The sequence below is a fragment of the Oryx dammah genome, unplaced genomic scaffold (assembly GCF_014754425.2).
Source record: "Oryx dammah isolate SB20612 unplaced genomic scaffold, SCBI_Odam_1.1 HiC_scaffold_10, whole genome shotgun sequence".
Lineage (NCBI taxonomy): Eukaryota > Metazoa > Chordata > Mammalia > Artiodactyla > Bovidae > Oryx > Oryx dammah.
In genome coordinates, this window is record NW_024070194.1 from 63189556 (window position 1) to 63216524 (window position 26969).

Genomic DNA, 26969 nt, shown 5'->3' on the forward strand with positions numbered 1-26969 from the left:
GGCATCTAGTGCTTGTTGCGTGTGTACTTGTCTGGGTCCACTTGAATGAAAACTATTCCTCCCTGTAAGAGCAAGGCCACTTAGAAACTGTGACCTATGTGCAGATTACAGATACTGGAGCTGTTTGGTGGCCATGTGCAGGACATTAGTAAGATATTGCAAGTCCTTCTATATAAGCTTAAACTGACTGGGATCACTTGTATGCAGATGAATGCATACAAAGTACGTACAAAGTATATTGGATTTATCAGGCTTGGGACTTCGAGTACCTTTACTTTGGAGAATCACCTGTATGTCAGTTACAGTGGCAGGTACCATCAGGGCTCAGGGCTATACTATAGCATTGACATACCAGAATCGGTGAGTAACGTGTGTGAGGCTGTGTGCAACCATCAAGTTAGTTATTCCGATGAGAAAAGTCTCATAGAGACATTTCTATTCATTAAGCTTAGCAATGAGAACAGTTACATCTTTTCTTCCCATGAATTTGTTGGATAAGACACAGGAGACACTGTTTAGTCTGGAGGGTCTCAGTCTTATCTGTGCCCCGAAAACTGCCCCTAAATGCAGCAGGTCCCATCAGGGTTGGGGTTGAATGTAAGTGCAGGTGCACTTACGTAGGAACTACATCTGTGTCAACAAACATTCAGTAGTGGAAGCCATGCGAATGGAGTTCTGTGGTTGCCTGACAGGCTACACTCAATGTAGGCTTTGACCTAGGGTGTCCTTGGTGATGGCCTCCAACGAACAACCAGACAGTTGTCTTTTCCCCTCAGTATCTGGTGTTGGGGGTCATGGTCACCTCTGCACCAGTCACCAAATGACTCTAGAAATACAATATCCCTGCTCCCTACTTTGAGTTCTGACTTTGGCACACATGCTCAGATAACCACTGATGATGTTGGAATATTGACCTAATCCCTAATGTTGCTTATGATTTAAAGCTGGGAGGTTTAAATAAAAGTAACGGAGGCTTCTCTGACTCACATCAGTGTCACTTGGAGCAGAGGGAGGAGCATTTGTATCAATATTAGTTACAGGTGCCATCGCAATTTGGACTTTAGTGAGGAAGTGTGCTGGGACCCATGGCCCACTACTTGGCTAGGAGCTCCTTGGCAAAACGCCTGTTAATGTTCCCCTTGAGGCCCCACTGGTTAGGAACTAGACCTAGAGATTTCTTTGGGAAAATCTTTAACTAGATTATCTAGGGGTGGATGTCCATTAGCATTTTTAGGTCCATTCAGTGGCCAATTAGTACTGTTTTGTTGGTAGCTACTTTTCCCTTGTCTTGAAATTTGTCAGGCATTGTGCCGTGAACCAACAGACATCATCTTATAAGTAAGTTCAGTTAAGTTCAGTTGCTCAGTCATGTCCGACTCTTTGCGACCCCATGAATTGCAGCACGCCAGGCCTCCCTATCCATCACCAACTCCCAGAGTTCACTCAGACTCATGTCCATCGAGTCAGTGATGCCATCCAGCCATCTCATCCTCTGTCGTTTAAGTAAATTTAACTGAGCTCAAAAACCAGTGAAGTTGGCCTGAAGGAAACTAAATAGAAATACGAGTCTTATCAGAAATATTTTTAATGTCCTCACTCCACCTGTGACTTTAGAGAACATCAGTGTGGCTCATGGAGCCTTTAAGAACCTCTGAAAGTGATGATCCAGGTGTGTTTTTCAAGTCAAGGGGAATTCCAGTGTAAGGGCTCTTCTGTTGGAGCCAAACATGCACTGAACCAAGGAGGGGAAAAGGTCCTAGGTGTCCACATCTCTGATCCCTCTTTTCCTCTACCTCATTGGACAATAAGGGACTGGCACATCATACAGTATGTTCTACAGTGACAGGCCCTACAGTGTACCCTCTCCCTCACCTAGTTTAATAAAATGACTTCCTTTTCATGCAGGCAGACTACCTTAGTCACTGATGTTTCGCTAAGTTGCTAGGCAGAGCAATCCTCAGGACCTTGTATGTTTTTAATTAAAGTATGAATCTCAACAACTCACTGCCCATAGACTGTCTGTTGGTTCCAGGACGTGCTAAAGCTGACAGTGGTTCCAGGGTGCAATTCAGCATGCAGGGCCTCCAAAGACTCCGGACCCATTAGTAGCTGTTAAGCTGCTTCTCTAGTTTTCTCAAAGCCTATGTGTTGAGTCTCTGCTTTACTCATTGAGCATCTTGGTAGGTGAATCAGAGGCTAAGGGGATAGACAGTTGTTCTACTTCCGGACTGAAAAGCTTATGCAAATAATCCAGGCACAGATGATGGATTAAGATGAGGCATACAGTGGAATATTACTCAGCCATGAAAAGCATGAAATACTGCTATTTGCAGCAACATGTGCAGACCCAGAGAGTATTATATAGAGAGACAAGTCAACAGAGACAGGCAAATACTGAATGATACCACTTATATTTAGATTCTACAAAATAAATGTGTATACAAAATAGGAACAAACTCACATATATAGAACTCAAACTTGTGGTTATCAGAAGGGAGATGAAGGATGGAAAGCACCATCAGGGGTTTGGGATGAACAGATACAAACTGCTGTGTATAAAATAGGTGAGCAACAATGATATACTATATAGCACAGGGAATTATATTCATTATCTTGTAATAACCTATAATGAATTATAGTCTGCAAAAATAGCGAATCACTATGCTGTACACCTGAAACTAACACAATATTTTAAGTCAACTTCAATTTGATGAAAACTTTGGAAATCACACAGTAGCACTCTCCAGATCCCTGTGGCATCAGCTTTAGGAGAGTCATTTCCCTGCTGGCAGAGTGCCTTGTGGGTCTCTGGTAGCTCCCTCGGCACCACGTCCTGCATGCTGGCTGGCACTTCCCAAAGTGTTCCCTCCGCACAAGCACTGGGCTTCATTGACCACACTGCTCCTTGTGCTAACTTGGCAAAGAGAGAATAGAAATGCCAGTTTCTGAATAGGCCTATTAACATAGCAACCAAACTCAAGGTTACAATGAACCATTATTCACTTACCCTCAGAGTGTAGGCTGTAGATCAGACAGAGGAGATCACCAGCTCTGCTGTGTTCCCTTTCACACCATGGAAGAGCCCCTGCCAAGGGGCAGACACATCAGTGCAGACTGAGGTGACGGGTGGTCTCCCAGCTGAAGGAACCCCAAACAAAAGGCTCCTGCCATTTTATGTATCCCAGGACTCAGGTAGCTAGAGTTCTAAAGAGCATCAGCATCATTACTCATTTGCTCCATCCTGTAATGCTTCACACATGGTTTCAGAATAACTTTGCACATACCATTAGGACAACATCCAAGTTTGAAAATGATCTCATGACTTGACTGTCGTTAACTTTCCCCTACCCACCCCACTTCCATATCCAACTGTGAGGGTTTGTATTAAATACCATATCAATGAATTACTGCTTTTATTTTGCTTTCAGCAGAATCATATCATTTACTTTTTCTTTCTATTCCATCTTCTTACCCTTATGGCTGAATTATATTTTCAAATATATAGGGCATGAATCTACTTTCGAAAGTTAAAAAATGTACAAAGAGATATTTTTACAGGCTTATCCTTCCATTTTCAATCTTCCCTCTCATCTTGTACCCAACCAAGTGCGTTGATTTATGATACTTTTCCTGGGTTTCACCTATTTATTTTTTCTTTCCTTGTTTTTTCTCATTTCTTTTTCTTCCTTACCCAAAGTTTACATGCTAGATTTTCCCTTTTTAGTTTTTTTCTTAAACTTAACTTTATTCCTAGAAATCCCCTCTAGAAATCCCTGTAAGTCTGTATATAGAGATTAATTTCATTCAGATTATAATTCTAGGTACAGCTGTTTGTCCCACAGTGTTTACCATAATTTATATTATAAATCAGTGGGTAATATATACCTTAGTTTATTTACATGAATTTTTATCCTTAGAATTTATATGGTTTAGAATATTTTACATTTACAAACTTGTTGTAATGAGGAACCACGGACATGTTCATTTGTACTGGCCTGTAGTACTGGCCTATAGTATAAATAACCTAGGAAAACTTGAGACCTTATATATATGTGTGTGTGTATGTGCATACTAAACACACACACATATATATAAAATGTCTGGAAATATTACTGAAACAGCTTTACGGTATACCAGTTAAAAATGTTCTCGTAATGTTTATTTCACATCTGACATTATGGTTCAGTTCAGTTCAGTCACTCAGTCGTGTCCGACTCTTTGCCACCCCATGAATCGCAGCACGCCAGGCCTCCCTGTCCATCACCAACTCCTGGAGTTCACTCAGACTCACGTCCATAGAGTCAGTGATGCCATCCAGCCATCTCATCCTCTGTTGTCCTCTTGTCCTCCTGCCCCCAATCCCTCCCAGCATCAGTCTTTTCCAATGAGTCAACTCTTCGCATGAGGTGGCCAAAGTATTGGAGTTTCAACCTCAGCATCAGTCCTTCCAATGAACACCCAGGACTGGTCTCCTTTAGGATGGACTGGTTGAATCTCCTTGCAGTCCAAGGGACTTGCAAGAGTCTTCTCCAACACCACAATTCAAAAGCATCAATTCTTCAGCACTCAGCTTTCTTCACAGTCCAACTCTCACATCCATACATGACTATTGGAAAAACCATAGCCTTGACTAGATGGACCTTTGTTAGCAAAGTAATGTCTCTGCTTTTGAATATGCTATCTAGGTTGGTCATAACTTTCCTTCCAAGGAGTAAGCGTCTTTTAATTTCATGGCTGCAATCACCATCTGCAGTGATTTTGGAGCCCCCCAAAATAAAGTCTGACACTGTTCCCCCATCGATTTCCCATGAAGGGATGGGACCCATTATGGTAATTTGCTTATAAAAACTTTTTTCAAAATATGAGAAAATATGCTGTATATTGTTACAAATTTGAAATCTAGAGAATTCTTAGTAGATCTGTTTTTCTGTAAAGGAACTCAGTATATTTCTTTTATGTACCTCATGATGATGCTCCAGACAAAACTCCTGTGCTTCAGCATCAAGAATCAGTGTCAAAACTTCCAATACAGGAACAGAAAACTTCCAAAGAAGGAAAACACATCAGTAAGTGTAACAATTATTATTATTGCTATTTTAGTCCCTAAGTCATGTCTGACTTTTTTGTGAGCCCATGGACTGTAGCCCACCAGGCTCCTCTGTCCATGGGGTTTCCCAGGCAAGAATACTAGAGTGGGTTGCCATTTCCTTCTCCAAGGGATCTTCCCAACCCAGTGATTGAATATATGTCTCCTGCATTGGCAAGTGGATTCTTTACTGCTGAGCCACCTGGGAAGCCCATAAAATTACAGATGCTTTTAAATTAAAAAAAAAAAAGTCTCATCATATCTTTTTTCTTTAGTTCAAGAATATATGTTGTGAGCATTTAATTTATAGCAATTTTACACTTTAATCTAACTCTGAATAATATAAAACAACTACAGAGGAAGAGCCATTTAGCATTTGGTTGGAATTTCTTCTAAATAGACTATTTCATGGAGAGACTTCTGCATTCAATGTTCACCAAAGCCCAAAACTTGTATGCAGTCTTTGAAAGGGTGTCTGCTTTCAGCCAGCAAATACAAGATTAGGGATCTGAGAACCAGGTGGGCACCTCTGATGTGTGGCCATGTTCTTTTGCCACAGACTCTAATAGGCATCAGAAAGATTACTGAGACCTGTAATTTAAAAGGCTGCAGATTTAATGAAAGGAAAAATGTTGCCTGTGTAGGCATTTGGAGGGCCTCCAGGGCATTCTGTTGTCAGGCCCCACTCAGCGTGCAGGTCTTTTTGGTAACCCGGTTGCTGGGTGCTGTCATTAAGGTGACCCTGCAGGGGGATGTGTGAGTACCAGTGTCTGCTACCATGTGTGAGTCTCACCAGTCACTGGGCATCCTTTGTATTGTTGGGACTGAGAGTCTGAGCATGACTAAAACTTGGCAATTATTCCCTCCTGAGAGAGACCTACTCTCCCTTCTCAGTTTATTCCCAGGAATTTCCCATGAGTCCCAGGTCTTATGCCTTGTGGATGATAACGTCCTAGACATAGTGCCACATGTGAGTCAAAATGGCATCCAGTTCTGATTGGGTAGTACCCTTTCCTGTACCAAGTAGGAGACATTGATTATATGTGGAGGTTGGTGCTCCATCTGGGAGTTGGACTTCCTCCTCAACCTTCTGGAAGGACATTTGTTCAGTCTCTTAGTTGTGTCTGACTCTTTGCAACTCCATGAACTGCAGCATGCCAGGCTTCCCTGTCCTTCACCATCTCCCAGAGTTTGCTGAAACTCATGTCCATTGCGGAGAAGGCAATGGCAACCCACTCCAGTACTCTTGCCTGGAAAATCCCATGGACAGAGGAGCCTGATAGGCTGCAATCCAGCAGGTCACGAAGAGTCAGACACGACTGAGCGACTTCATTTTCACTTTTCACTTTCATGCATTGGAGAAGGAAGTGGCAACCCACTCCAGTATTCTTGCCCGGATAATCCCAAGGACAGAGGATCCTAGTGGGCCGCTGTCTATGGGGTTTCACAAAGTCAGACACGACTAAAGTGACTTAGCAGCAGCAGCAGCAGCATGTCCATTGAGTCAGTGATGTCATCGAACCAACATGTTAAACACATTCATAGATATCCCCTTCTCCTCCTGCCACAATCTTCTCCAGCATCAGTGTCTTTTCCAATGAGTCAGCTCTTCACATCAGGTAGCCAGAGTATTGGAACTTCAGCTTCAGCATCAGTCCTTGCAATGATACTCAGGGTTGATTTCCTTTAGGATTGACTGGTTTGATCTCTTTGTTGTCCAAGGTATTCTCAAGAGTCTTCTCCAGCACCACATTTCAAAAGCATCATTTCTTTGTAGTTCAGACTTCTTTATGGTCCAAATTCTCACATCCATCCAGTTTAGTTCAGTTCAGCCGCTCAGTCATGTCTGACTCTTTGCGACCCCATGAATCCCAGCATGCCAGGCCTCCGTGTCCATCACCATCTCCCGGAGTTCACTCAGATTCCCGTCCATCGAGTCCGTGATGCCATCCAGCCATCTCATCCTTGGTCATCCCCTTCTCCTCCTGCCCCCAATCCCTCCCAGCATCAGAGTCTTTTCCAATGAGTCAACTCTTCGCATGAGGTGGCCAAAGTACTAGAGCTTCAGCTTTAGCATCATTCCTTCCAAAGAAATCCCAGGGTTGATCTCCTTCAGAATGGACTGGTTGGATCTCCTTGCAATCCAAGGGACTCTCAAGAGTCTTCTCCAACACCACAGTTCAAAAGCATCAATTCTTCGGCACTCAGCTTTCTTCACAGTCCAACTCTCACATCCATACATGACCACAGGAAAAACCATAGCCTTGACTAGACGGACCTTAGTCGGCAAAGTAATGTCTCTGCTTTTGAATATACTGTCTAGGTTGGTCATAACTTTTCTTCCAAGGAGTAAGCGTCTTTTAATTTCATGGCTGCAGCCACCATCTGCAGTGATTTGGGAGCCCAAAAAAATAAAGTCTGACACTGTTTCTACTGTTTCCCCATCTATTTCCCATGAAGTGATGGGACCAGATGCCATGATCTTCGTTTTCTGAATGTTGAGCTTTAAGCCAACTTTTTCGCTCTCTTTCAGAATTTGGTCCACTAGAGAAGGGAATGGCAAGCCACTTCAGTATTCTTGCCTTGAGAACCCCATGAACAGTATGAAAAGGCAAAGTGATAGAATACCAAAAGAGGAACTCCCTAGGTCATTAGGTGCCCAATATGCTACTGGAGATCAGTGGAGAAATAACTCCAGAAAGAATAAAGGGATGGAGCCAAAGCAAAAACAATACCCAGTTGTGGATGTGACTGGTCATAGAAGCAAGATCCGATGCTGTAAAGAGCGATATTGTATAGGAACCTGGAATGTCAGGTCCATGAATCAAGGCAAATTGGAAGTGGTCAAACAAGAGATGGGAAGGGTGAATGTCGACATTCTAGGAATCAGCGAACTAAAATGGACTGGAGTGGGTGAATTTAACTCAGATGACCATTATATCTACTACTGCGGGCAGGAATCCCTCAGAAGAAATGGAGAAGCCATCACGGTCAACAAAAGAGTCCGAAATGCAGTACTTGGATGCAATCTCAGAAATGACACAATGATCTCTGTTTGTTTCCAAGGCAAACCATTCAATATCACAGTTATCTAAGTCTATGCCCCAACCAGTAACGCTGAAGAAACTGAAGTTGAACAGTTTTATGAAGACCTACAAGACCTTTTAGAACTAACACCCCAAAAAGATGTCCTTTTCATTATAGGGGACTGGAATGCAAAAGTAGGAAGTCAAGAAACACCTGGAGTAACAGGCAAATTTGGCCTTGGAATGAGGAATGAAGCAGGGCAAAGCCTAATAGAGTTTTGCCAAGAAAATGCACTGGTCATAGCAAACACCCTCTTCCAACAACACAAGAGAAGACTCTACACATGGACATCACCAGATGGTCAACACTGAAATCAGACTGATTATATTCTTTGCAGCCAAAGATGGAGAAGCTCTATACAGTCAACAAAAACAAGACCAGGAACTGACCGTGGCTCAGATCATGAACTCCTTATTGCCAAATTCAGACTTAAGTTGAAGAAAGTAGGGAAAACCACCAGACCATTCAGATGTGACCTAAATCAAATCCCTTATAATTATACAATGGAAGTGAGAAATAGATTTAAAGGCCTAGATCTGATAGATAGAGTGCCTGATGAACTATGGACTGAGGTTTGTGACATTGTACAGGAGACAGAGATCAAGACCATCCCCATGGAAAAGAAATGCAAAAATGCAAAATGGCTGTCTGGGGAGGCCTTACAAAAAGCTGTGAAAAGAAGAGAGGCGAAAAGCAAAGGAGAAAAGGCAAGATATAAGCATCTGAATGCAGAGTTTGAAAGAATAGCAAGAAGAGATAAGAAAGCCTTCTTCAGCGATCGATGCAAAGAAATAGAGGAAAACAACAGAATGGGAAAGACTAGAGATCTCTTCAAGAAAATTAGAGATACCAAGGGACCATTTCATGCAAAGATGGGCTCGATAAAGGACAAAAATGGTATGGACCTAACAGAAGCAGAAGATATTAAGAAGAGATGGCAAGAATACACGGAAGAACTGTACAAAAAAGATCTTCATGACCCAGATAATCATGATGATGTGATCACTCATCTAGAGCCAGACATCTTGGAATGTGAAGTCAAGTGGGCCTTAGAAAGCATCACTACAAACAAAGCTAGTGGAGCTGATGGAATTCCAGTTGAGCTGTTTCAAATCCTGAAAGATGATGCTGTGAAAGTGCTGCACTCAATATGCCAGCAAATTTGGAAAACTCAGCAGTGGCCACAGGACTGGAAAAGGTCAGTTTTCATTCCAATCCCAAAGAAAGGCAATGCCAAAGAATGCTCAAACTACCGCACAATTGCACTCATCTCACATGCTAGTAAAGTAATGCTCAAAATTCTCCAAGCCAGGCTTCAGCAATACATGAACGGTGAACTCCCTGATGTTCAAGCTGGTTTTAGAAAAGGCAGAGAAACCAGAGATCAAATTGCCAACATCTACTGGATCATGGAAAAAGCAAGACAGTTCCAGAAAAACATCTATTTCTGCTTTATTGACTGTGTGGATCACAATAAACTGTGGAAAATTCTGAAAGAGATGGGAATACCAGACCACCTAACCTGCCTCTTGAGAAATCTGTATGCAGGTCAGGAAGCAACAGTTAGAACTGGACATGGAACAACAGACTGGTTCCAAATAGGAAAAGGAGTACGTCATATTGTCACCCTGCTTATTTAACTTCTATGCAGAGTACATCATGAGAAACGCTGGGTTGGAAGAAACACAAGCTGGAATCAAGATTGCCGGGAGAAATATCAATCACCTGAGATATGCAGATGACACCACCCTTTATGGCACATCCATCCATGACTAGTGGAAAGACCATAGCTTTGACTAGATGGACCCATAATTTCATCACTCCACTAGCTTTGCTCATAGTAATGCTTCTTAAGGCCCATTTGACTTCACATTTCAGGATGTCTGACTCTAGGTAAGTCACTAACCATCATGCTTATTTGGGTCATTGAGACCTTTTTTGTACCTTTCTGTGTATTATTGCCAACTTTTCTTAATCTCTTCTGCTTCTGTTAGGTCCTTGCAATTTCTCTTCTTTATTGTGCCCATGTTTGCATGAGATGTTCCCTTGATACCTGCAGTTTTCTTGAAGAGATCTCTAGTCTTTCCTGTGCAATCATTTTCCTCTATTTCTTTGCATTGTTTGTTTAAGAAGGTTTTCTTATCTTTGCTTGCTATTCTCTGGAACTCTACTTCGTTTGAATATATCTTTCCCTTTCTCCTTTGCCTTTTATATCTTTTTTTTCTCAGGTCTTTATAATTCCTCCTCAGACAACCATTTTGCCTTCTTGATTTCTTTTTCTTTTTGGATAGTTTTGGTCACCACCTCCTGTACAATGTTACGAATCTCTGTCCATTGTTCTTCAGGCAGTCTTTCTATCAGATCTAATCCCCTAATTCACCTCCACTGTATAATCATAAGAGATTTGATTTAGATCATATCTGAATGGCCTAGTGGTTTTCTGTACTTTCTTCCATTTAAGTCTGAATTTGGCAATAAGGACTTCATGTTCTGAGCCACAGTTAGCTCCAGGTCTTGTTTTTGCTGACTGTATAGAGCCTCTCCATCTTTGGCTGCAGAGAATATAATCAGTCTGATTTTGGTATTGACCATCTAGAGAAATCCATATGTAGAATCATCTCCTGTGTTGTTGGAAGAGGGTGTTTGGAAGTGGGTTCTGTTGGCAAAACTCTGTTAGCCTTTGCCCTGCCTCATTTTGTACTTCAAGGTCAAATTTGGCTGTTACTCCAGATTTCTCTTGACTTCCTTCTTTTTCATTCCAATTCCCTATGATGAAAAGGACATCTTTGTTTTGGTGTTAGCTTAAAAGGTCTTGTAGGTCTTCATAGAACCATTCAGCTTTTCAGCATTAGGGGTTGGGGGCATAGACTTGGTTTACTGTGATGTTGAATGGTTTGCCTTGGAAACAAATCAAGATCATTGTGTCATTTTTTGAGATTGTACCTAAGTACTGCATTTCAGACAAGAACATTAAAGGTGTAGTAAAACCTGTTACAGAAAAGCCAAAGTGAACCTGGTCATCTTGTAGACAGGGATGCTGAAAAGGGCATTTGTAATATAAATTGCTTCATACCTATTTCCTTCAGGGGGGTCAAGAGCCTCTAGGGCAGTTACAGTGTCACTACATCAGGCCAGTGTCCTGATTTGTACCACAGCATTAAGCTGCCTGTAGTTAAGTCTGTAGGCAGGTAAGGCCATATGCACAGGTTGTCTTAGTTGTTGAATGGAGAAGGAATCTCACAGAGATGTTTGGCTCACTTAAACTTATCAAACAGGGCAGGCATTACTTTTTTTCTTGTTAGTAGTTGTTTCTGGAGATATGTCTGTAGGCACTGGGAGTCTGGTAGGTTTACAGTCTTCCATGTGCCCCACTGCAATGACTCTGAGTGCAGCAGTGCTCATCACGGCTTGGGGCTGATGTGAATTGGAGTTCACACAGAAAATACATATGCACTAATGATTTATTCAGCTGTGGGGGCTATGAAATAGAGGTTTACAATGCCCAAAGACACCTGCACCATGGACAGGTTTAATTAAGGGTCAAAAAGCATTACTTTTCATCATGGCATCTTCTCATCATGGTATCAGAGTTGTGGAGATAACAGTTACTGGTAAAGTAGAAGCCAAATGGCCCAATGGATGGGCTCCCCTCATTGCCACTTTGAATTCTGAGTTAGCTTATATCATCAGATGCTGCGGGGGACAAAAGGATGTTAGTCTAATCCCTCATCTTGTTTATTTTGAAAAGCCAAGTGTTCTAGGTAAAAATAGAGTTGTCAGATTCATCTTAAGGTCACTGTGGGGAGCAGAGGGACTAGCTGGTTATTGGTAATAAATGTCATCAATGTTTTGAGTCTCATGGGGCTGTGCTGGCCTCCATAGTTCACTTTATGGCACAAGGTGAGTGGTGGAATCCATCCATCCCTTCCTTGAGCCTCCATTGCTGGGTAACTAGACACCATTTCCAGTGGCAGGGAGCTCACCATAAATGGACAGTTTTCAGAAAATAAATGTCAGCCAGAAGAAGGAAATTGTCTCAGGTTTTTTCTTTTTTTCTGCATCTTCCTCCCTTGTCCTCCTTGGTCACAGTGGCCCCTGTCAGGGAACTCAGAACCAGGGGTTCTGTTGAGACACAGCTAACAAGGTGTCAGTGTCCCGCACTAAATTAACAAGAGTAGCTCCTCCACGGTGGAGTCTGTATAGTCTCCTCTGTTGCTGGTCAAGTGAAGCTGAGAAACCTGAGTTCTCTTTCATTAGACATGAGTGTCAGAAATTCACCACATCTTGGAGTATCCATCAGTGTCATAGATAGGCTGACAGCAAATAGTAGTCACTAGGTATTGCTTAGCCAGCCATGTCTGCAGTGACTTTTGTGAGCTACTGGCACAGTGGTAAAGAATCCACCTCCCAACACAGGAAACTCAGGAGACATGCATTGTATCCATGGGTCAGGAAGATCCTTTGTAGTAGGAAATGGAAACCCACTCCATTAACCTTGCTTAGAAAATTCCATGGACAGAAAAGCCTAGCAGTCCATGGAATCCCAAAGAATCAGATGCAACTAAGCACACACACGGTGTATGTTGTTTTTGGTTTATATTTCCTGTATTTATTTTTTTATAATTTTATTTTAGTTTTGGATGTTTTGAGTCTTTCCTGCTGTGGGGGCTTTTCTCTAGTTGTGACGAGTCGGGGCTACCCTCCAGTTGTAGTGTGAGGCCTTCTCGTGGTGGTGGCTTCTCTTGTTGAGGAGCATAGGCTGTAGGGCACACAGGTTTCAGTAGTTGCAGCTCATGGGCTCTAGAATACAGGCTTAACAGTTGTAGTGTGTGGGCTTGGTTCCTCCGAGGCATGTGGGATCCTCCCAGATCAGGGATCAAACCACATCTCCTACATCCATAGGCAGATTCTTTACCACTGAGCCACCAGGGAAGCCCCCTCCTTTGTTTCCTTTTTTATAGATTACTATCTTTTGTCATTTTTTAAAATTCTCTTTCATTTTTTTCTTAAAAGATGGCACACTAGGTATTCTCTCTTTAAGGTGTTGGGGTTTTTTTGGTCCATTAAGAGTTAATTCCTAGAAATGCTTCCAAGTCAGTTTGTTGGGATCTTCATTCCTTTTATACCTGTTTGTACAGGTATTTGTACAACTGTGTGCCACTTTATAGTCCATAGTCTGTATTTTCATAGTTTACATTTGTTACTTTAGCTACTAATCTCCTATACTTTTATGTTTAAGTGATTTTGAGGTTTTTTTGTAATTATAAATATGCTGCTATGCATTACCTTGCACATATGTATTTTCTTTGTTTGGTCTATCAATATATATTAGGTGAAAACATTAAGAAATATCTGAAGATGAGAATCTACTATAAAACATATTTGAAGTCTAGAAATATTAATGATGTGGTAAAATACCTTCCTCATGTTCATTAAGACTCTTCATAGTTTTCACATAATATCTCGCATTATAGTGATGTTCTTGTACCTTCATGACAACCCGCTCCAGTGTTCTTGCCTAGAGAATCCCAGGGACGGAGAAGCCTGGTGGGCTGCTGTCCATGGGGTCACACAGAGTCGGACATGACCGAAGTGGCTTAGCAGCAGTAGCAGCAGCAGCAGCTTCTGTTCACTTGTTATAAATTTGAAATCAAGGAATTTCTCAATAGATCTCTCTTTTTTTTTAATTTAATGGGCTTAATTCTTCTCTCTATGCAGCTCAGGATGAAGTACTAGATGGAAATCCTATGTTTGAGCGTCAAGATTCCAGGTCAAAATCAGAGATTCAAGTGAAGAAACCAAGTTTTCTCAAAGGGGAAACACTTACTAGTAAGTATAGTTAGTTAGCATCAACTCAATGGGCAGGAGTTTGAGCAAACTCTGGGTAATATTGGAGGACAGAGGACCCTGGTTTGCTGCAGTCCATGGGGTTGCTAAAAGTTGGACACGACTTAGGAACAGAACAATAAAAGCTATAGAAAAGTTTTAATTATTATAAATTAAGCTCATTAGAAAATGTTTTTATTTGTTTTCATGATTATTTAACTTTGAGGTATATTTTATAGAAATAATACACTTTGACTAAACAGTGAATACCATGAGCTACTTAGAGAAAAAAGCAGAAATATTGATACCTTAGGTTGAAAATTCTATTCTTAAGATTATTTGGTGATGACCAGCAGATCAATGCCCCAAGGACAATCAGTTCAGTTCAGTTCAGTCGCTCAGTAGTGTCCGACTCTTTGTGACCCCATGAATTGCACCACACCAGGCCTCCCTGTCCATCACCAATTCCAAAAGGACAATAAGCAGGTGAATAATTGTCTCTCTGGAATTTGTGTGCCTTTCAGCCAGCTTCAGGTAATTATGGGAACAGAAGCCCAGTGGATGCCTAAACCCATGACAGGGCCCTTGTTCCATGGAAGGTCATGGAGATCATGATCACCTCTGCACCAGTCAGCCAAATGACTCTAGAAATACAATATCCCTGCTCCCTACTTTGAGTTCTGTCTTTGGCACACATGCTCAGATAACCACTGATGATGTTGGAATATTGACCTAATCCCAAATGTTGCTTATGGTTTAAACCTGGGAGGTTTTAATAAAAGTAACAGAGGCTTCTCTGACTCACGTCAGTGTCACTTGGAGCAGAGAGAGGAGCATTTGTATCAATATTAGTTACAGGTGCCATCGCAATTTGGACTTTAGTGTGTGCTGGGACCCATGGCCAGTCACTACTTGGCTAGGAGCTCTTTGGTAAAATGCCTGTTAATGTTCTCTTTCAGGCCCGACTGGTTAGGAACTAGACCTAGAGATTTCTTTTCTTTTTTTTTTTTTGATGTGAACACAGTGTTTTATTTTATTTTATTTTATTTTTTATTTTTTAAATTTATTTATTTATTTATTTTTAATTTTTTACTTTACAATTCTGTATTGGTTTTGGCATAGATTGACATGAATCCACCACAGGTGTACATGCGTTCCCAAACATGAACCCCCCTCCCACCCCCCTCCCCACAACATCTCTCTGGGTCATCCCCGTGCGTCAGCCCCAAGCGTGTCATATCCTGCATCAGACATAGACTGGCATTTCGATTCTTACATGATATTATACATGTTTCAATGCCATTCTCCCAAATCATCACACCCTCTCCCTCTCCCTCTGAGTCCAAAAGTCCGCTATACACATCTGTGTCTTTTTTGCTGTCCTGCATACAGGGTCATCATTGCCATCTTCCTAAATTCCATATATATGTGTTAGTATACTGTATTGGTGTTTTTCTTTCTGGCTTACTTCACTCTGTATAATCAGCTCCAGTTTCATCCATCTCATCAGAACTGATTCAAATGTATTCTTTTTAATGGCTGAGTAATACTCCATTGTGTATATGTACCACAGCTTTCTTATCCATTCATCTACTGATGGACATCTAGGTTGTTTCCATGTCCTGGCTATTATAAACAGTGCTGCAATGAACATTGGGGTACATGTGTCTCTTTCAATTCTGGTTTCCTCTGTGTGTATGCCCAACAGTGGGATTGCTGGGTCATAAGGCATTTCTATTTGCAATTTTTTAAGGAATCTCCACACTGTTCTCCATAGTGGCTGTACTAGTTTGCATTCCCACCAACAGTGTAGGAGGGTTCCCTTCTCTCCACACCCTCTCCAGCATTTATTGCTTGCAGATTTTTCGATCGCAGACATTCTGACTGGTGTGAAGTGGTACCTCATTGTGGTTTTGATTTGCATTTCTCTAATAATGAGTGATGTTGAGCATCTTTTCATGTGTTTGTTAGCCATCCGTATGTCTTCTTTGGAGAAATGTCTATTTAGTTCTTTGGCCCATTTTTTGATTGGGTCGTTTATTTTTCTGGAATTGAGCTGCAGGAGTTGCTTGTATATTTTTGAGATTAGTTGTTTGTCAGTTGCTTCATTTGCTATTATTTTCTCCCATTCGGAAGGCTGTCTTTTCACTTTGCTTATGTTTTCCTTTGTTGTGCAGAAGCTTTTAATTTTAATTAGATACCATTTGTTTATTTTTGCTTTTATTTCCAGAATTCTGGGAGGTGGATCATAGAGGATCCTGCTGTGGTTTATGTCGGAGAGTGTTTTGCCTATGTTCTCCTCTAAGAGTTTTATAGTTTCTGGTCTTACATTTAGATCTTTAATCCATTTTGAGTTTATCTTTGTGTGCGGTGTTAGAAAGTGATCTAGTTTCATTCTTTTACAAGTGGTTGACCAGTTTTCCCAGCACCACTTGTTAAAGAGATTGTCTTTACTCCATTGTATATTCTTGCCTCCTTTGTCAAAGATAACGTGTCCATATGTATGTGGATTTATCTCTGGGCTTTCTATTTTGTTCCATTGATCTATATTTCTGTCTTTGTGCCAGTACCATACTGTCTTGATGACTGTGGCTTTGTAGTAGAGCCTGAAGTCAGGCAAATTGATTCCTCCAGTTCCATTCTTCTTTCTCAAGATTGCTTTGGCTATTCATGGTTTTTTGTATTTCCATACAAATCTTGAAATTATTTGTTCTAGTTCTGTGAAAAATATCGCCGGTATCTTGATAGGGATTGCATTGAATTTGTAAATTGCTTTGGGTAATATACTCATTTTCACTATATTGATTCTTCCGATCCATGACCATGGTATATTTCTCCATCTATTAGTGTCCTTTTTGATTTCTTTCATCAGTGTTTTATAGTTTTCTGTATATAGGTCTTTAGTTTCTTTAGGTAGATATATTCCTAAGTATTTTATTCTTTTTGTTGCAATGGTGAATGGAATTGTTTCCTTAATTTCTTCTTCTACTTTCTCATTATTAGTGTATAGGAATGCAAGGGATTTCTGTGTGTTGATTTTATATCCTGCAACTTTACTATATGCATTAATTAGCTCTAGTAATTTTCTGGTAGAGTCTTTAGTGTTTTCTATGTAGAGGATCATGTCATCTGCAAACAGTGAGAGTTTTACTTCTTCTTTTCCAATTTGGATTCCTTTTATTTCTTTTTCTGCTCTGATTGCTGTGGCTAAAACTTCCAGAACTATGTTGAATAGTAGTGGTGAAAGTGGGCACCCTTGTCTTGTTCCTGACTTAAGGGGAAATGCTTTCAATTTTTCACCATTGAGGATAATGTTTGCTGTGGGTTTGTCATATATAGCTTTTATTATGTTGAGGTATGTTCCTTCTATTCCTGCTTTCTGGAGAGTTTTTATCATAAATGGATGTTGAATTTTGTCAAAGGCCTTCTCTGCATCTATTGAGATAATCATATGGTTTTTATTTTTCAATTTGTTAATGTGGTGAATTACATTGATTGATTTGCGGATGTTGAAGAATCCTTGCATCCCAGGGATAAAGCCCACTTGGGCATGGTGTACGATCTTTTTAATGTGTTGTTGGATTCTGATTGCTAGAATTTTGTTGAGGAAAGACCTAGAGATTTCTTTGGGAAAATCTTTAACCAGATCATCTAGGGGTGGGTGCCCATTAGCATTTTTAGGTCTATTCAGTGGTCAATTAGTACTGTTTTGTTGGTAGCTTCTTTTCCTATGTCTTAAAATTTGTCAGTCAGGATCTGCATTGTGCTGTGAACTAATAGACATCATCTTATAAGCAGGTTTAATTGAGCTTCAGTTCAGTTCAGTTCAGTCGCTCAATTGTGTCCGACTCTTTGCAACCCCATGAATCGCAGCACCCCAGGCCTCCCTGTCCATCACCATCTCCCGGAGTTCACTCAGACTTGCGTCCATCGACTCCGTGATGCCATCCAGCCATCTCATCCTCTGTTGTCCCCTTCTCCTCCTGCCCCCAATCCCTCCCAGCATCAGAGTCTTTTCCAATGAGTCAGCTCTTCACATGAGGTGGCCAAAGTACTGGAGTTTCAGCTTTAGCATCATTCCTTCCAAAGAAATCCCAGGGCTGATCTCCTTAGAATGGACTGGTTGAATCTCCTTGCAGTCCAAGGGACTCTCAAGAGTCTTCTCCAACACCACAGTTCAAAAGCATCAATTCTTCGGCGCTCAGCCTTCTTCACAGTCCAACTCTCACATCCATACATGACCACAGGAAAAACCATAGCCTTGACTAGACAGACCTTTGTTGGCAAAGTAATGTCTCTGCTTTTGAATATGCTAACTAGGTTGGGCATAACTTTTCTTCCAAGGAGTAAGCGTCTTAATTTCATGGCTGCAGTCACCATCTGCAGTGATTTGGGAGCCCAAAAAAATAAAGTCTGACACTGTTTCCACTGTTTCCCCATCTATTTCCCATGAAGTGATGGGACTGGATGCCATGATCTTCGTTTTCTGAATGTTGAGCTTTAAGCCAACTTTTTCACTCTTCTCTTTCACTTTCATCAAGAGGCTTTTTAGTTCCTCTTCACTTTCTGCCATAAGGGTGGTATCATCTGCATATCTGAGGTTATTGATATTTCTCGTGGCAATCTTGATTCCAGCTTGTGCTTCTTCCAGCGCAGCATTTCTCATGATGTACTCTGCATATAAGTTAAATAAGCAGGGTGACAATATACAGCCTTGATGTACTCCTTTTCCTATTTGGAACCAGTCTGTTGTTCCGTGTCCAGTTCTAACTGTTGCTTCCTGACCTGCATACAGATTTCTCAAGAGGCAGGTTAGGTGGTCTGGTATTCCCATCTCTTTCAGAATTTTCCACAGTTTATTGTGATCCACACAGTCAATAAAGCAGAAATAGATGTTTTTCTGGAACTGTCTTGCTTTTTCCATGATCCAGTAGATGTTGGCAATTTGATCTCTGGTTTCTCTGCCTTTTCTAAAACCAGCTTGAACATCAGGGAGTTCACCGTTCATGTATTGCTGAAGCCTGGCTTGGAGAATTTTGAGCATTATTTTACTAGCATGTGAGATTTGTGCAGTAGTTTGAGCATTCTTTGGCATTGCCTTTCTTTGTGATTGGAATGAAAACTGACCTTTTCCAGTCCTGTGGCCACTGCTGAGTTTTCCAAATTTGCTGGCATATTGAGTGCAACACTTTCACAGCATCATCTTTCAGGATTTGAAACAGCTCAACTGGAATTCCGTCAGCTCCACTAGCTTTGTTTGTAGTGATGCTTTCTAAGGCCCACTTGACTTCACATTCCAGGATGTCTAGCTCTAGATGAGTGATCACAACATCGTGATTATCCAGGTCGTGAAGATTTTTTTTGTACACTTCTGTCTAATCTTGCCACCTCTTCTTAATATCTTCTGCTTCTGTTAGGTCCATATCATTTCTGTCCTTTATCGAGCCCATCTTTGCATGAAATGTTCCCTTTGTATCTCTAATTTTCTTGAAGAGATCTCTAATCTTTCCCATTCTATTGTTTTCCTCTATTTCTTTGCATTGATCGCTGAGGAAGGCTTTCTTATCTCTTCTTGCTATTCTTTGGACCTCTGCATTCAGATGCTTATATCTTTCCTTTTCTCCTTTGTTTTTCGCCTCTCTTCTTTTCACAGCTATTTGTAAGGCCTCCCCAGACAGCCATTTTGCTTTTTTGCATTTCTTTTCCATGGGGATGGTCTTGATCTCTGTCTCTCCTGTACAATGTCACGAACCTCAGTCCATAGTTCATCAGGCACTCTAGCTATCAGATCTAGGCCCTTAAATCTATTTCTCACTTCCACTGTATAATCATAAGGGATTTCATTTAGGTCATACCTGAATGATCTAGTGGTTTTCCCTACTTTCTTCAACTTAAGTCTGAATTTGGTAATAAGGAGTTCATGATCTGAGCCACAGTCAGCTCCTGGTCTTGTTTTTATTGACTGTATAGAGCTTCTCCATCTTTGGCTGCAAAGAGTATAATCAGTCTGATTTCGGTGTTGACCATCTGGTGATGTCCATGTGTAGAGTCTTCTCTTGTGTTGTTGGAAGAGGGTGTTTGCTATGACCAGTGCATTTTCTTGGCAAAACTCTATTAGTCTTTGCCTTCTTTTGTGTAGTTTCTGATAATGATGTGCCTGACCATACTCCTGTGCTTCAGCATCAAGATTCAGTGTCAAAACTCCCAGTGCAAGTACAGAAACAGATAACTCCCAGAGGAGGAAAGCACAGTAGTAAGTACAACAGTTATAGATGCCTTTAAATTAAAAAAAATTAATCTCATTAGATTTTTCTGTTTAGTTCAAGAATGTGTGTTTGAGCATATGCTTGCTTGTGCTTATGTGTGTGCTCAGTCCCCACGGACTATAGCACAACTGCCAGGCTCCTCTGCCCATGGAATTCTCCGGGCAGGAATACTGGAATAGGTAGCCATTTCCTACTCCAGGGGATCTTTCCAGCCCAAGGATTAAGCCCACATCTCTTATGCCTCCTGCACTGGCAGGCAGTTTCTGTACCACTGTGCCACCTGGTTTGAGCATAAAATTCATAGTGTCACTTTGATCTAAATGTGAATGTGAAAGTCGCTCAATCATGTCCAACTCTTTGCAACCCCAGGGACTATACAATTCAAAGAATTCTCCAGGCCAGAATCCTGGAGTGGGTAGCCTTTCCCTTCTCCAGGGGATCTTCCCTATCCAGGGATTGAACCCAGATCTCATGCATTGCAGGCAGGCTGATTACAGGTGGGCTACAAGGATAGTGATCTAAATATGAATAATAGCCAGGTAGCGCTAGTGGGAAAGAATCAACCTGCCAATGCAGGAGAGACCTGGGTTCAATCCCTGGATCGGGAAGATCCCTTAGAGTAAGAAATGGAAACCCACTCCAGGATTCTAGCCTGGGAAATCCAGTGGACAGAGGAGCCTGGTGGCTACAGTCCATGGGGTCGCAAAGAGTCAGACACGACTGAGCGACTTCACATGCATGCACATGAGTAACATAAAACAACTAGAGAACAGGAGCCATTCAGCATTTGGTTGGTATTCGGTAAGGCATCTGTCTACAATGCAGGAGACCCAGGTTCAAGCCCTGAGTTGGGAAGATCCCCTGGAGAAGGAAATGGCAACCCACTCCAGTATTCTTGCCTGGAAAATCCCTTGGACGGAGGAACCTGGTAGGCTGCAGTCCATGGGGTCGCAAAGAGTCGCACACAACTAAGCAACTTCACTTTCACTTTCTTTCTTTATTGTTATAAGACTCCACTGTAGAAAGACTTTGCACTCAGTGTCCACCAAGGCCCGGTAACTACTTAGTAGTTTTTCCAATGGATTCTACACTTTTAGTCAGCAATAGGAGATTGGGGTCCAAAAGCCAGGTGGGCACCTCTGATGTGTGGCTATGTTATTTTGCCACAGGGTCCAATAGGCATCAGAAAGGTTGATGAGACCTATAACTTAAAAAGGCATTGGATTCAGGAGGGCAAGCAAGAGGGTTTCCTGTGTAGCCAGTTGGAGGACCTCCAGGGCCTCCTATAATCAGACCACACTCAGCATACAAGTCTTTTTGGTAATCTGATTGCTGGGTGCTGTCATCAGGATGGCCATGTAGGGGGATATGTGAGTACCAGTGTCTCAACAGTCCCACCAGTCACTGGGCATCTTTTGTATTGTTGGGGTTGAGACCCTGAGCATGACTAAAACTTAGCAATTATTGCCTCTGAAGAGATGCACACTGTTGCTTCCCAGTTTATTCCTGGGAATTTCCTGCGTCATGGGTCCTTTTGCCTTGTCCATAGTAATGTCCTAGACACGTTGCTACACGTGGATCACAATGGCATCCAGTCCTGGTTGGGTAGTACCTTTGCCTGGACCAAGCAGGAGAAAGGCTAATGCTCCATCTGGGAATGAGACTTGCAGCGCATGGCCTTCTGGAAGGACATTAAAGGAGTATTGAAATGTATTACAGAAAAGGCAGACAGATCCTGATCATCTCTGTGGACAGGGATGCCTAAATGGGCATTTACAATATGAATTCCTTCATACCTGTTTCCCTTAGCTTGAGCAAGAGCCTCTATGGCAGTTGCAATGTCAGTTAAGGCCAGTGTCCTGATCTGTACCATAGCGTTACACTGTAGTAAGTAGTCCTGTAGTCCAGTCCAAGCATGCAAGGCCAATTGTATAGGTTTACTTAGTTACTGAATGGAGAGATAATCTCACAGAGATGTTTGGTTCACTTAAACTCATCAAACAGGGCAGACATTCCTCTTCCTCTTCTTAATAGTTGTTCTGACTAGAAGTCTGTAGGCACTGGGAGTCTGGTAGGTTTGCAGTCTTCCATGTGCCCCACTGAAATGACCCTGAGTGCAGCAGTGCTCATCACAGCTTGGGGTTGATGTGAGTTGGAGTTCACGTAGAAAATACGTCTGCACTAATGATGTATTCAGTAGTGGGAGCTATGAAACAGAGGTTTATAATGTCCAAAGAAACCCACACTATGGTCAGGTGTAAGTAAGGGTCAAAAAGCATTACTGTGTTCCTCTAAGCCTGGTGTAGAGTTGTGGAGGTAACAGTCATTGGTAAAGTAGAAACCAAATGGCCTAAGGTATGCAGTCTTTCCCCACTGCCCCTTTGAACTCTGAGTTGGCATACATCATCAGATACCACTGGGGATATAAGGATGATGGTCTCATCCCTAATCATGTTTATTTTGAAAAGTCAAGTATTCTAGGTAAAAATAGGCAGAGCTGTGGAATTCATCTTAGAATCACTGCCAGCGGGGGAGAGCAGAGGGAGCACATTATTAGTACTAAGTATCATCATTATTAGTACTAAGTATCATCACTGTTTTGATTCTTGTGAGGCTGTTTTGGCCTCCATGGTTCACATTCTGGCACAAGATGAGTGGTGGAGAGTCCATCCATCCCTTTCTTGAGCCTCCATTGCTGGGTAACTAGACAGTGTTTCCAGTGGCAGGGAATTCACCATGCCTGGACAGAAGTTTTCAGAAAATGTCAGCCAGGAGAGGAAGGAGATTGTCTCAGGTGTTTGTGTCTTTTCTTCCGCATCCCCTCCCTTGTCCTCCTTGGACACAGTGGCCCCTGTCAGGGAACTCAGAACCAGGGGTTCTGTTGAGACACAACCAGCAAGGTGCCGGTGTCCCACACTAAGTTAACAAGAGTAGCTCCTCTACAGTGGATCTATATAGTAAAAAGAGTAGCTCCTCTACAGTGGAGTCTATATAGTCTCCTCTGATTGCTGGTCAAGTGGAACTGAGAAACCTGGATTCTTTTTCTTTAGACATGATTCTCAAAACCTCAGTATATCATGGAGTATCCATCAGTGTCAGAGATAAGCTGAGAGCAAACAGAAGTCACTGGGTACAACTCAGTCAGCCATGTCTGCAGTGACTAATTGACCCACTGTATTAGTTTTTGATTTTTATTTCCTATATTTCCTTTTTAAAAGATGAATACCTTTATCACTTTTTTCAAGTTCCTTTTCTTCATCTCGTCCTTCCTCCTGCCTTCCTGCTTGCCTGCCTGTAGCATACTATGTATTCTCTGTGAGGCTGTTTCTTGCCTGTTAAGAGTTAAATCCTAGAAATGCTTCCGAGTCAGTTCGTTGGGTCTTCTTCATTCCTTTTATACCTGTTTGTACAACTGTGTGTGCCACATTATATCCCATAGTCTGTATTTTCTTAGTTTACAGGCATTACTTTAGCCTACCAGTCTCCTATGCTTTTATATCTAAGTGGTTTTGACTATTTAGCTGTTAATGAATAATTTGTACGTGTATATTTTCATTGTTTGGTGTTTCAATATGTATTACCTGAAAATATTTGGAAAACTCAGAAAATGAGAGACTAATATAAAACATATTAGAAGTGTAAGAATATTAATGATGTGCTAAAATACCTTCCATGCACCCTTGTTAACATTCTTCCCACAGTTTTCTTGTACAACCTGGCATTTGGTGATGTTCTTATAACTTCATAAACATGAAGTTTTTTGTGAAGTTTTTTTATTTAGTGGGCCAAATTCTCTTTATGCAGCTCAGGATGAAGTACCAGATAGAAATTGTATTCTTGATCATCAAGACTCAGTGTCAAAATCAGAGAGTCAAGTGAAGAAACCAAGCTTGCACAAAGGGGAAGGACTTACTGGTAAGTATAAAAACTATGGAAAACCTTAAATTATTTTATATTAAACTCAGTAGAAGATGTTTTTATTTTGGTTCTGTTATATATTTTTGAACATGTACTTTATAGAAATGTTATACTTCACACTAAAGTGTGACTACCATGAGATATCTAGAGAAAAAAAAGCAGAAATATTGTTAAACTTTGATTGGAATTTCCGTTCTTAAGATTATTTTGTGAGAAGATGAATGCCCCAAGGCCCAATAGTAGGTGAATAAGTGTCTCTCCAAAGTAGAGTGCCTTTTAGTCAGCTCCAGGTAATTATGGATACAGAAGCCCAACAGATGCTTCTATGCATGGCAGGAGCATTTTGCCATAGATTCCTTTGCTAAAGCAGTATTTCTGAGATCTGTAAATCAAGCATCTGATGGGTTCTGGAGGCCCTGTTGGAGGGCCTTTAGGCCCTTAGCTGTGTCCTCACTAAAAGGAAGCAGCTTTTCGGGTAACCCCAGAGATCAGAGTCATTAAGAGCTCCACATGGGGAAATGAGAATGCAAGTGGTCAAAGAGTCCCACTATTTTCTGGGCCTGTTTTATTTGTTGGAGTTGAACAGTTGGCAGTCCTATCCTCTGCAATGAGGAGTCATACCCCTTAGAGATCATGCCCAGGAGTTTCACTAGGGTACCAGGTAATTAACTGAGTATACTAATGGCCCAGCCAAGAGCCACTGGTGGTTCCACAGGGCATCTAGTCCTTACTAGTCCTCTCTGTGGGAGCAGGTGCTTCAAAGTCATGACCTGTGCACTGATTACTGATACCTGAGCAATCTGATGGCCATATGAGGGACATTAGTGCTCATGTAGCTAGAATTATGAAACAGTTTACCACAATTACTCATTTGCTCAATCCTGTAATTCTTCTCAAATGGTTTCAGAATAGCTTTGAACATACCACTTGATAAACAAACCAAATTTTAAAAAGATTTCATGACTTGCTGTTATTCTCCTTCCCATTCTCATCTCAATCCCATGTCCAAGAGTGAGGGTTTATGTTAAATACTATATTGAGAAGTTACCACTTCTATTTTGCCTTCAATTGTTTCATTTCATAAGTTTGCTTTCTCTTTACGTTCAATCTTCTTACCCTCATGGGTTTAATTATGTTTTGAAATACATAGAACATGAACCTGCTTCCAAAAGTTAAAAAGCATATAAAGAGCTATGCTTAGAAGCTTATTATTCCTTCCTCAGTCTTTCCTCTCATCTTGTTGGTAACCATATACATTGTTTTGTGATAGGTTTCCTGTGTTTCCTGTATTTTTTCTCTCCATCCTTGTTTTTTCTCATTTCTTTTTTCTTATCCATACTAGTTTCCCTTTTTTTTAGTTTTTTTTTTAAACTTAACATTATTCCTGACGATCCCTTTAAGAAATCCCTTTAAATCAGTATGTAGAGATTCATTTCACTTAGATTATAGCACTGTGTAGAGCTGTACCACAGTATTTACCATAATTCATATTATTCCATAGTGGATAGCATGTACCCTAGTTTACTGAACTAATCTTCTTTGCTTTAAAATGTATATGGTTTTGAATATTTTTCACTTACAAATATTTTGTATTTAATAACCATGTACGTACTCATTTGTATTTTTAGTTCTATGAATTTGTATTAGTCTGAAGTATAAACAGGACTTCCTAGGAGGTGCAGGGGTAAATAATCCACCTGCCAGTGCAGAAGACGTAAGAGACACAGGTTCAAGCTCTGAGTCAAGATCTTCTGGAATTGGAAATGGCTACCTACTCCAGTATCCTTGTCTGAAAATTCCATGGACAGAGGAGCCTGGCAGGCTACAGTCCATGGGGTCCCAAAGAGTTGAACACAACTAAGCAACTGGATATACACACAAAGTATAAATAACCTAGGAAAAATAGAGACTTTATATATGGATGTTTCTATGTATGTATGTATGTATATTATGTTGTTACCGCCTCTTTAAAGTATATTCATTTAAAATGTTCTCACAATTTCGAGTCACATGTTATTTATGGTAATTTACTTATGTGTGCTCAGTCTCTTCAGATGTGTCTGACTCTTTGCGATCCTATGGACTGCAGCCTGCCAGATTCCTCCACCCATGGAATTTCCCAGGCAAGAATACTGGAGTAGGGTGCCATTTCCTTCTCTGGGGGATCTTCCTCACCCAGGGATCGAACCAGCATCTCCTGTATCACAGGCACATTCTTTTCCACTGAGTCACTGGGGAAGTCCCAAAGTGAAAGTAAAAGTTGCTCAGTCATGTCCAACTCTTTGTGACCCCATGGTCTCCAGGTCAGAATACTGGAGTGGGTAGCCATTCCTTTTTCCAGGGATCTTCCCAACCTAGGGATTGAACCCAGTTCTCCCAAATTGCAGCCAGATACTTTACCAGCTGAGCCACCAGGGAAGCACAAGAATACTTGAGTGGGTAGCCTATCCCTTCTCCAATGGAACTTCCCAACCCAGGAATCAAACTGGGGTCTTCTGCATTGCAGGAGGATTCTTTACCAGCTGAGCTGCCAGGGAAACCCAATTTACTTAACTTTATCAAAATGAGAGAAAATTTCACAGTATACTTATTGTAAGTATGAAACCAAGAGATTTTATTGTAGATCTGGTCATAGCAAACACCCTCTTCTAACAACACAAGAGAAGACTCTACACATGGACATCACCAGATGGTCAACACCAAAATCAGATTCATTATATTCTTTGCAGCCAAAGATGGAGAAGCTCTATACAGTCAGCAAAAACAAGACTGGGAGCTGACTGTGG

The 26969-nt window shown here is 41.3% G+C and overlaps 1 protein-coding gene across 1 annotated transcript in view; it reads left to right on the forward strand.

Annotated features, from left to right (window-relative positions):
- The window catches only part of LOC120868618 (coiled-coil domain-containing protein 7-like), a 121823-nt gene that overhangs the window by 57212 nt on the left and 37642 nt on the right, over positions 1–26969 (forward strand). The window contains exons 10-12 of the mRNA XM_040247329.1: positions 4936–5066; positions 13892–14002; positions 24070–24180. Coding sequence (XP_040103263.1) covers positions 4936–5066; positions 13892–14002; positions 24070–24180 — 353 coding nt within the window. The remainder of the gene's footprint in view (positions 1–4935; positions 5067–13891; positions 14003–24069; positions 24181–26969) is intronic.